This window comes from Rutidosis leptorrhynchoides, chromosome 3 (genome assembly GCF_046630445.1).
Source record: "Rutidosis leptorrhynchoides isolate AG116_Rl617_1_P2 chromosome 3, CSIRO_AGI_Rlap_v1, whole genome shotgun sequence".
NCBI lineage: Eukaryota > Viridiplantae > Streptophyta > Magnoliopsida > Asterales > Asteraceae > Rutidosis > Rutidosis leptorrhynchoides.
Genome location: NC_092335.1, coordinates 322,568,014 through 322,579,706, shown reverse-complemented (window position 1 = coordinate 322,579,706; position 11,693 = coordinate 322,568,014). Strand labels below are relative to the sequence as shown.

General features: G+C 36.3%; 1 protein-coding gene across 2 annotated transcripts; it reads right to left on the bottom strand.

The window, feature by feature from the left end:
• Nucleotides 1-811: 811 nt before the first annotated feature.
• LOC139897477 (pentatricopeptide repeat-containing protein At2g01390-like) lies at nt 812-11,341 on the bottom strand. 2 transcript variants are annotated; one of them, XM_071880181.1, is made up of 3 exons: nt 10,471-11,341; nt 2,014-2,499; nt 812-1,923 (listed from the first exon to the last, which is right to left on the bottom strand). In XM_071880181.1, the coding sequence occupies exons 1-3, from the start codon at nt 11,207-11,209 to the stop codon at nt 1,505-1,507; spliced, it is 1,644 nt and encodes a 547-aa protein (XP_071736282.1). In that variant the 5' UTR covers nt 11,210-11,341; the 3' UTR covers nt 812-1,504. The 2 variants fall into 2 exon arrangements, with proteins under 2 accessions (XP_071736282.1, XP_071736281.1); XM_071880180.1 differs by having other exon boundaries at nt 812-2,499.
• Between the last annotated feature and the right edge of the window lie 352 nt (nt 11,342-11,693).

Genomic DNA, 11,693 nt, shown 5'->3' with positions numbered 1-11,693 from the left:
TACAGTTTCAGATGAAAACCTCAGATTTTTCTCATATACTCAAGATATCGTAAAAGACAACCAGATTAAAATGAGATACGTTCAATCAACAACTCTGCTGATCTTTATACCAAAGCACTGCTAACTGCTATTTTCAGAACACACGTTCATAATATTGGCATGAGGCATGTTCAGAAGATGTAACAACTCAGGCGTTGCCTACTTGAGGGGGAGTCAACTTTATGCTGCACTCTTTTTCCCTTAGCTAAAGTTTTATCCCAATGAGTTTTCTTTAGCAAGGTTTTTAACGAGGCAGTACTAGTTATTCTCTAATAAAATTGTCATCCAAGGGGGAGTGTTATAAAATATCTAGATTGTGTTATAAAATATCTAGATTGGATGTTAATTTTATTATTATTATATTTTTTGCATAGTAATATTTTATACTATAAATAGACATGTATGGTAACCATTTAAGGTGCACCATTTCTCTTGAAATATCAATATCAATATTTCTTCTCTCCTTCTTCTCTCTTTTTCTCTCTTTGTTCTTATAACCATTAAAGGTAGTTATAAGCCTACTGAATTATAACAATTATAAAGATCTTGTATATTCTTCCTTCACCTAACGTATCATATTATTGTAATAGTTTTAACTTTCTTTGACAAAATAAAGAAAAGTTTTACAACTAACAGCAAAATTGAAAGTATCTACAAACAAACAAAATCACAACAAAGCCCGATAGGCAAGCCTCACATTTCTAAAAGGCGACTGGAAAAACCAAGTTAACCACTACCAAAGTAACCTCAAACTAAACTATCTAAAAGTGAGCCATGTCTAAACAAAACCAAATGACCAAGCAAACAAGACAACGTCGCAACTAACAAACTAAGATACAAACCTCAACATCCAAACAAGACAATCAAAAACGCAAAAAACCAGAAAAGGACCAAAGACAAACTACCAAACAACAACCGCTTCGACTGCTCAACTAACACCAAGTTTTTCTGCCGCGACTGAACCTTCCTGCTCTTTGTACCCGGCTTGAGGAGCCTACCTTTGACTTGTTCAAAGTGAACCGCTTTGCCAAGATGGAATATACTTTAGGAGAACCTTGAGGTATGGTTTTTGAGGAGATCAAAACATAACCAACTGATGGCTCATTTGAAAAAGCACCAAACTCGGGAAAGTGTTCAAAAAACTTTCGAGTCTATTCACTAAAAGCGATATCATCTTCATGGTCTTGAAGACCGAAAAACCCATCTTCACCTATAGTTACTCTCTCATGAAGACTGAAAGAGCAAGTGGTTTCCTTTTGTTGCCACAAAATATGGTAACTCGAACAACATATCATTGATGAACGTCTAGCTAAGCTGGATGACTTGGGTACAAATCTTGTGACTTGTTTGTATATAAATCTGATCTGATGGCTTGTTTGCACGATGCTAAAACCAGTGAAAATTGGATCAATTCAGAAATCTTGAATTTTTTTTTTTTTTTTTTAATCTCAAGGGAATCCAAGTTTCAAGATACATAATCCCTAGCAAACAATAAATTACAAGTCATTTCTTCTACAGATTCTTGATTTTTATTAAAACTAGCAGTTTGCATCTTCTTTTTCTCCTTTCTATAAACCTCAAACTCAACACGTCTACCGCTTTTTTCAAGACCAGCCAACAAAACATTATAAGTTCCAAGAGCAACAGAAATACCTAACTCTTTCATTTCGGCAAAAATCTGAAGCCCTTTCGAAACATTCCTAGAAGCAAAATATGCTGCCATTAACGCAGTATACGTTGTTGTGTTCTTCTCATTATCAGGCAATAAATCGAACACTTTCGCAGCTGTTACAGGCTTATTAGCGCACCCGAGTTTGTATATCAACAACGCACTCTGATTAATTCCAAGAAAGATTCCATCTTTACTAATTTCTTCAACAATTTCTAGAATTTGATCGAAAAAATTCGTTCTTATAAATAGACCAACCAACGAAAGGTACAAACTTTTATCAAATTTCATTCCCAGTTTCTTACCGTACTCATAAGCCAAAACAGCACCACGAGGTCTATCATGAGCGATGTATGCTTCAATAACCGATGAAATAATCTCTCGAGTCAAAAAGACTTTTTTGTCCATCATTTGGGCAAGTAAAAAGTCAACACCGACAAAGTGTTCTCTGTTCAAAAGATATAACACGAGTAGCTCATCTAAGTTGTTTGTGTCATAAATTGTGCGAATTGCGGGCTCTGCTTTCATGTGATGCGTAGATAGATGACGATTTGAATCCTTGAGGAGAACATCAGATTGTCCTGCATTTCTTAATGTTTCGAGAGCTTTTGTGTATATAGGTTGGCGCAAAACAAGAGAATTTTCTTTCATATATTGAAGAATTTTCGTCATAAGCCATGTTTCCCCTGTTTTACTACAATTTTCAACTAGGATGTTGCATGTAGCTTTATCAGGCTGTACGCCTGCTTCTTGCATCTTTATAAATATGTCTAAAACCTCTTCGAATTTTCCTGAAATTACATGCAGAAAACTATGATTATATGTAAGAATATACGTGTCAATGAGCACAAATACCCAAACAAACGTCTACAAAAGTCTGACCAAGATTCTGAATGTGCATAGCTTATGGTTGATCAATGCACGTCTTGAAACAAAAAATTTACTTGACAAGCGTATCTAGTGGCAAAACGGGTGGGTTGGTAAAGAGTCAAAATGTGTAATTTCAGTAAGGACTGAAAGCAGTCGCACTGGGCAGGGTTTACACTACACATTACTCATAAAGAAGAATTTTTCATTGATCTGAAAAATAAATAATATTCTAACAATTTATAAGTAGAAAAACATGTGTTATTCAGCAACAAGTTAAAATCCAACTTCTAAATGAACTTATTCACATTGCTAACTCTACAAAGAAGGATTCTATATTAAAAAACAGATAAGGTTTTCCCTATTGCTACACCTTAATTCCTATATATTTAAATGATGGTTGTAAGTTGTAACTTGCAAGTATATTAACCCACTCCATATCCTAGGTTTTAATAATAACTATTTTAAAACCAGGCTTTCATAATGATCCAAAGCAACCTAAACCATTTACACCGTTATCAGACATATTAAACTGAGAACAAAACTAAACTAAACCAATAATTGAAGTCCAAAATCAGATATCTAATAAGAATCAACAACTTAAAATAGTTACTTAACAAAAGTAATTACAGAAAAATAAGCAACAACTCAAAGATAAAATGAAAAACTTCATAATAGAAGTTTCACACGATCACAATGATTTGTTATAGATAAATTTAGCCCAATTCAATCGATTAATTAGCATATGGGTTGAAATTGCAACAACTCAAATATCCTAAAAAAAAATTTTGGTTGCCAACAGACGTTAATAAAACTTTTGATTGCCAAAAAACAAGAATGGTGGATGACAAATTGAAAAACATACAACATCATATATTTGATTACAAAATCTTTGGTTCATGATTTGCTTTCTTTTAAGATAAGCATGCCTTGAGTCACATATCATAGGTTGTATACCATCAAAAATAGGATTCGGCTATCCGCTTTGCATAGTAGGAAACTTTTTGGGTCAAATACTGTATACATATTGATGCGGGTGAGCTGGGCAATGTAACCAGCAACACAGCCAGCTCGAGCTCAAAAGATGTTACACCCGAATCAGGCCAAGCAATGGTCGTGTTGCCATCTATTTCGTATCATCTAAGTGTTTTTGGAGCTGGTTCAAGAAGCTCAGGGGTGACCCTACTTCAGTCCTTAAACTGAAGTAGTTATGTTTTCATGAATAAAGTTTTTGATAGTTGAAGGCAAGCCAGCAACGAAGAAGAACCAGCTAGCCGGACCAGCAAATGAGTTTAGTTCAGCCAGTAAAGCTTTAATTCACTCAGCCGGGTAACCAACAAATCGAACCAGCAAAGTTATGCTTAGGCGAACCAGCTAGTTCAACCAGCTAAAGAATTTTAGTTCAATCAGCACACGAAACTCTAGTACAACCAGCACGCGATGCTATTTTCTGTCTGAATGGCCAACTTGCTGATACAATTCAAAGTTTACTTATGCTTTTCAATAAACCGGTCAGGTCATGTGCTTAACACGTGTGTGGCTGTTCTAGAAGAATGTTAGCTGTCCAAGGAAGACTCCCATTTATCATTGGATGCTTTTATCATGGGAAGGAGCACTAACAAATGGCAGGCTTTTTGCAGATTGTGTCCTTTATTCTTATTGGCTAATTTGTAATTGTTTGTCCTTTTTTGTCTCCATTTCCTTTTTATGTTTTTGTCTTATTTAGAAAATAGCTGTTAAGCTTCTACTATAAATAGAGAAGTTCTTGTAATTGTAAAACTTGGTTAATGATTGAATGAAAAGTTTGATAGAGCTTATCTATTTACAAAATCTCTGTGTCTTTACGAATCTTTGATTCCGGTGGCTAAGAGTGGTTTCTTTATCAGTGTTTGTGGTGTTACTTTATCAAACATTGTGGTGAAATCCAAATCTTCATATCTGATATTATAGTTGTGGTGGAATCTTTATCAGCTGTAGTTGAAGATTTGGAGTGTTTCTAGATCTCTAATTGTGGTGGTATCTTTATCAATTAAGGGTTTAGATTCTCTATCCTTGTGTTCTTATTTCAGAGTTTTATACTCTGTTTTGGGGCTGTTACTGTTACCAATTGGGTGTTTAATTTCAGATCTGTTGGGTGAAGAAAGCTTGTTCTAAACTGCGTTTTTAAAGTCATAATCACGCATCAAAGTGGTATCAGAGCTTAGGTTGTTCAAATCGAAGCTTTCTTATCATTTTTATTGTTGTTTCAGTTCATACTCTGTTTTAGAGCTGTTAAGCTTTATTTCAGATCTGGGTTTCTATTTGTTGCTAAAGGTCTATTTCAGATCTGATATTTGAAATGGCTGATATTCCAAGGAATATGACTCTTGAAGAAGCTCATAATCTTAGAAGAGATATAGCTATTGAAGCTCTACAACATCAGATGGAAAGAATGGTTAACTTGTTGGAAGATGGTGTTCCAAGAAGAAATAGAATTAGATCTGAAAATGGAGATACAACTATTGTGTCTTCTAGTACTGAATCTGAGGATGGTAGCCAATCTACTGATGGATCTCATGCTTCTTCACAAAGAAGAAGAAGGCATAGGAAAAAGGCTGATGATTTGAAAGATATCAAGATAGATCCACCTGATTTTGAAGGGTCCTCTAATCCTGAAGATTACTTTGAATGGGTTCAGGCCATGGATAGAATTATGGAGGTTAAAGGCTATGATGATAAAAAGGCCTTTAAAGTTGCTGTAATCAGATTAAAGAAGTATGCTTCAATGTGGTATGATAATCTAAAAAAAAAAAGGCAATATGAAGGGAAGAAAACAATCAAAACCTAGTCCAAGTTAAAAGAGTGTATGCAAAAGAGGTTTGTTCCTCAAGCTTACAAGCAAGAGCTGTATATCCAGATGAATACACTCAAGCAAGGCAGCATGAATGTTGTTGATTACATCAGAGAGTTTGAGCAGCTCAAGATTCGTACAAATGTTAAAGAAGCTGAAGAACACACTATAGCAAGATTCGTTGGAGGCTTAAATGCTTCTATTGCTGATCAAGTTGAAATGCAGCCTCTATGGACTTTTGAGAGTGCTTGCAAGCTGGCTATTCAAGTAGAGAAACAAGCAAAAAAGAAAATTAATTTTAAGTCTTATTCCAAGCCAGCTGTGCTGCCTATGAAGGGTCAATCATCTATGCTGCCTAGGCATAACGAGGCAGCATCCAAAGTATCTAAAGGCAAAGAGCAGGTTGTAGCTGGTCCTAAAGATGATAGGAGAAAATGCTTCAAGTGCCATGGATTTGGGCATTTTCAAGCTCAATGTCCTAACCAGCGTGCTCTTACACTAAGGGAGATTGAAGATTTGGAAGGGGGTTTTGAAACTGAACCAGCATATGATGAGTCTGATAGTGAAGAGTTTGTTGCTGCTGATATTGGAGAGTTTTTAGTGGTTCGAAGAGTAATGCACTCAGCTGAGACTATTGAAGATAAGAGCCAGCGAGAAAACATCTTTCATTCAAGATGCACAGTCAAGGGTAAAGTGTGCAGCCTGATTGTTGATGGAGGCAGCTGTGCAAACGCAGCATCTGCTCACATGGTGGAAAAGCTTGAGCTGGTTACAAAGAAGCATCCTCATCCATACAAACTTCAATGGCTTAACCAAGGCAGTGAGGTAAAGGTTACTCGCCAAGTTACTGTTCCATTTTCTATTGGTACTGTTTATCAAGATGAGATTACTTGTGATGTTATTCCTATGGATGCTTGTCATTTGCTGCTTGGTAGACCTTGGTTATTTGATAAGTATGTCTATCATAATGGACACCAAAATACTTATTCAATGTATGTGAATGGAAAGAAGATCACCCTCACTTCTTTAAAGCCTAGTGAAATACCTAGGGCTGATCCTACTGTTAAGAATGATAAAGCTTTATTTATGACTCAAGCTGAAGTTGATACTGAGTTAAAGGGTGGTACTGGTGCTTATTTATTGCTGATGGTTGAAAGTGATGAGTTGAACCAGCATGATGAAATACCAGCTAGGGTAAAGCCATTGTTATCCGAATTTACTGATGTGTTTCCTACTGAGTTACCTACTGGTTTACCACCAATCAATGGTATTGAACATCAAATTGATCTTGTACCTGGATCTGTTCTTCCTAATAAAGCAGCTTATCGATGTTCCCCTCATGAAGCAAAAGAATTAGAAAAGCAAGTTAATGAGTTGGTTGCCAAGGGATATGTTAGAACCAGCATGAGTCCTTGTTCAGTACCAGCTTTGCTGGTTCCAAAGAAAGATGGTTCTATGAGAATGTGTGTAGACAGCCGAGCTATTAACAACATCACCATCAAGTATAGGTATCCCATACCTAGATTAGATGATATGCTAGATGAGCTGCATGGTTCTTGTGTGTTTTCCAAAGTTGATCTTAGAAGTGGGTATCATCAGATTCGAATGAAAGAAGGAGATGAATGGAAGACAGCTTTCAAGATCAAAGGTGGATTATTCGAGTGGTTGGTTATGCCTTTTGGGTTGTCTAATGCACCCAGCACATTCATGAGGCTTATGAATGAAGTGCTCAGGCCACTTATTGGTCAGTTTGTGGTTGTTTACTTTGATGACATCCTAGTGTACTCAAAAACTAAAGAAGAACACTTGGATCATCTGAGGAAAGTATTTGAGCTATTAAGGCAGAATCAGTTATATGCAAAGCTGGAGAAGTGTGATTTCTTTGTCAGCAAAGTAGTGTTTCTTGGATATGTGGTTTCTGAAGAAGGCATTTCAATGGATCCATCTAAGGTGGAAGCAATCAGATCATGGCCTAGTCCTTCTACCATCACTGAAGTCAGAAGTTTTCATGGTTTAGCTTCATTTTATAGAAGATTTATCAAAGACTTCTCCACAATTGTTGCTCCAATTACTGATTGTATGAAGAAAGGGGTATTTGAATGGTCTAGTTCTGCCCAATCAGCATTTGAATCATTGAAAGAGAAGCTAAGTTCAGCACCTATACTTGCTTTGCCTAATTTTGATATGTTGTTTGAACTTGAATGTGATGCAAGTGGTGTTGGCATTGGAGCTGTGCTAGTGCAAGGAAAAAGACCAGTAGCTTATTTCAGTGAAAAGCTAAATGGATCAAAGCTGAATTATAGCACTTATGATAAAGAGTTTTATGCCATCATTCGAGCTGTTGATCATTGGTCACATTATTTGAAGCCAAGGCAGTTTGTTCTCTTTTCTGATCATGAAGCATTAAAATACATTAATGGGCAGCACAAATTAAATCCAAGGCATGCAAAATGGGTTGAATTCTTGCAGATGTACTCCTTTGTGTCTAAACACAAGGCTGGTACTTCTAATGTTGTTGCTGATGCTCTTTCAAGAAGATATTCTTTGTTGTCAATTCTAGAAGCTAGAGTTCTTGGATTTTCATTTGTTAAGGAGTTATATGAAGCTGATCCAGACTTTGCTCCTATTTTGAACTGTTCTCCTGCTGAGTCCAAAAGAGATTATATTGAGCAAGATGGTTTTCTATTCAAGGGCAGCAGATTGTGCATCCCAAAAGATTCAATCAGGGAGTTGCTGATTAGAGAAGCACATGGAGGTGGTTTAGCTGGTCATTTTGGGATTAACAAGACATTGGATATCCTAAGTGAACACTTCTACTGGCCATGTATGGATAAAGATGTCAAAGCTGTGATTAATCGTTGTGCTACCTGCTGTCAAGCTAAGTCAACTTTTCACAAGGGTTTATATACTCCTCTTCCTGTTCCCAACCAGCCATGGGAAGATTTGAGCATGGATTTCATTGTTGCTTTACCAAGGACTCAGCGAGGCAAAGATTCTATTATGGTTGTTGTTGACAGGTTTTCAAAGATGGCTCATTTCATAGCCTGCAACAAAACCAATGATGCTACTGTTGTTGCTACTTTATTCTTCAAAGAAATTGTTCGTCTTCATGGAGTTCCCAAAACCATTGTGTCTGATCGAGATACAAAGTTCTTAAGCTATTTTTGGAAGACACTATGGAAGCTGCTTGGAACAAAGCTTTTATTCAGCACTTCTCACCATCCCCAAACTGATGGTCAAACTGAAGTTACCAATAGAACTGTGGGAATGTTGCTAAGGGCACTTGTGAAGAAAAGTTTGAAGGAGTGGGATTTGAAGCTTGCTCAAGCTGAATTTGCTTTTAACAGAGCACCTAATTACTCCACAGGAAAATCACCATTTGAAATCTGCTATGGTGCAAATCCACTCACACCCATTGATCTGATTCCTTTTGCAATTGAGCCTAAGGTAAGTGTTGATGCAGTAGCAAAGGCCAAAGAAATGAAGAAGCTGTATGAGCAAGTGAGGGCCAAAATTGAGAAGACCAACCAGCAATACAAGGCTAAAGCTAACCAGCACAGAAAGCAGCCCACTTTTGTTCCTGGTGATCTTGTTTGGATTCATCTAAGGAAGGAAAGGTTCCCAGCAAAAAGGAAGAACAAGCTGATGCCAAGAGCATTTAAAGTGTTGGAAAAAGTTGGTGATAATGCTTACAAGGTCGAGCTGCCTGGTGATACTGCTGTGTATAGCACTTTTAATGTTGGTGATTTGATGCCCTACTTGGAAGATGACAACCTCGAGAACTTGAGGTCAAGTTCCTTTTTAGAGGGAGAGGATGATGCGGGTGAGCTGGGCAATGTAACCAGCAACACAGCCAGCTCGAGCTCAAAAGATGTTACACCCGAATCAGGCCAAGCAATGGTCGTGTTGCCATCTATTTCGTATCATCTAAGTGTTTTTGGAGCTGGTTCAAGAAGCTCAGGGGTGACCCTACTTCAGTCCTTAAACTGAAGTAGTTATGTTTTCATGAATAAAGTTTTTGATAGTTGAAGGCAAGCCAGCAACGAAGAAGAACCAGCTAGCCGGACCAGCAAATGAGTTTAGTTCAGCCAGTAAAGCTTTAATTCACTCAGCCGGGTAACCAACAAATCGAACCAGCAAAGTTATGCTTAGGCGAACCAGCTAGTTCAACCAGCTAAAGAATTTTAGTTCAATCAGCACACGAAACTCTAGTACAACCAGCACGCGATGCTATTTTCTGTCTGAATGGCCAACTTGCTGATACAATTCAAAGTTTACTTATGCTTTTCAATAAACCGGTCAGGTCATGTGCTTAACACGTGTGTGGCTGTTCTAGAAGAATGTTAGCTGTCCAAGGAAGACTCCCATTTATCATTGGATGCTTTTATCATGGGAAGGAGCACTAACAAATGGCAGGCTTTTTGCAGATTGTGTCCTTTATTCTTATTGGCTAATTTGTAATTGTTTGTCCTTTTTTGTCTCCATTTCCTTTTTATGTTTTTGTCTTATTTAGAAAATAGCTGTTAAGCTTCTACTATAAATAGAGAAGTTCTTGTAATTGTAAAACTTGGTTAATGATTGAATGAAAAGTTTGATAGAGCTTATCTATTTACAAAATCTCTGTGTCTTTACGAATCTTTGATTCCGGTGGCTAAGAGTGGTTTCTTTATCAGTGTTTGTGGTGTTACTTTATCAAACATTGTGGTGAAATCCAAATCTTCATATCTGATATTATAGTTGTGGTGGAATCTTTATCAGCTGTAGTTGAAGATTTGGAGTGTTTCTAGATCTCTAATTGTGGTGGTATCTTTATCAATTAAGGGTTTAGATTCTCTATCATTGTGTTCTTATTTCAGAGTTTTATACTCTGTTTTGGGGCTGTTACTGTTACCAATTGGGTGTTTAGTTTCAGATCTGTTGGGTGAAGAAAGCTTGTTCTAAACTGCGTTTTTAAAGTCATAATCACGCATCACATATATACATATACATATACATATACATATACATATACATATACATATACATATACATAAACATAATAATAAAACATGAACAACAAACTCACCACAACTAGCAAGATGCTCCATTAATACTGTATACGTAAAACAATTCGGGGGGCAACCGGATCGAATCATCTCCTTATATACATTAGTAGCTTCTTTAACTCTACCATGATTAAACAGAACCTTCATATAAGCAGTATAAGAAACAACAGTTGGATACAACCCTTTATCTTTCATCTCCTCCCATAACTTCACAGACCCTTCAACATCACCATCATTCGAAAGCCAATGCAACATCGAAGTGTACGTAACCACGTCGATTTTAATCCCTTTCTTTTCCATTTGTTCAAAAACAAATCTCATTGATGATATCCTTTTTGCTTCCCCAAATATATCAATCATTGTAGTAAAAGTAAACTGGTCATGCTTAAAACCTTTTAACCCAGATGACCAATTAAAAAATAACCAAGCTTTTTCCATTGGAGGATGAGTTTTTAAAACTTGATTTATTGTGTAAGAATCCCATTTTATGGTTAGGGTTTCTAACTGTTTTTGAGCAGAATCCCAAGTTGAATACCTGAGTATGTTTGATATGTTTCTTATTGTATCTTTCATGTATACTTTAGGGTTTACTACATTTTCTTGAATTCTTAAAGTTTTAGTCTTTTTGAATTTTGAGGTGAATTGCTTTATGGGTTTGTTGTGTTTGAATTGGGTTTGTGAATGGAAATAATTAACATAAAAGAATAAAAGGGGTTTGTAAGTTTTGAGGAATCTAAAGGGAGAACAAGAAGCAAACATGAATATCAAAAGCAAGGATTTTTACATACAACCTGGAATTGAAAGGAGAAAAAGCCAGGAAGGTAATATGAAACTTATCACCGGCGGCAGCGGAGGAAGCCGGAGTCAAAATGAGGTTTTATTTATTTTGGACTTTTGGGTTGACTAAAAGTGTATGAAACAGGGGTTTTAGAATCAAGATTTGAATTTGAACACTGATCGTAACAACTGTTGATATTTTCAAAATTACATTAATGACATACGGAGTAACAAATTTTTTTTTTTTTATGTTTTCCATAAAAACTACAATTTTATATAAATCAACTAGTGAAATGACATGTGAAATCACAGAGTTATTTAAACGAAATAGTTTAATAATATGTTTTAGGTATTAAGTGAATGTAAATGCTAAAGTCATTTAGTTTAATGACCCGTGAGACCACAGATTTCGACTAAGAAACTTGTCGTTGTTAACTTGGTCAGAATCAATGAACTATATCAATTC

What these genes read in the sequence shown, in the direction of transcription:
- LOC139897477 (XM_071880180.1), bottom strand. Translation starts at nt 11,209, where the DNA reads ATGTTTGCTTCTTGTTCTCCCTTTAGATTCCTCAAAACTTACAAACCC. An exon ending in GGAGCATCTTGCTAGTTGTG is followed by an intron (nt 2,500 to 10,470) that starts GTGAGTTTGTTG and finishes ATGTAATTTCAG; the next exon opens with GAAAATTCGAAGAGGTTTTA.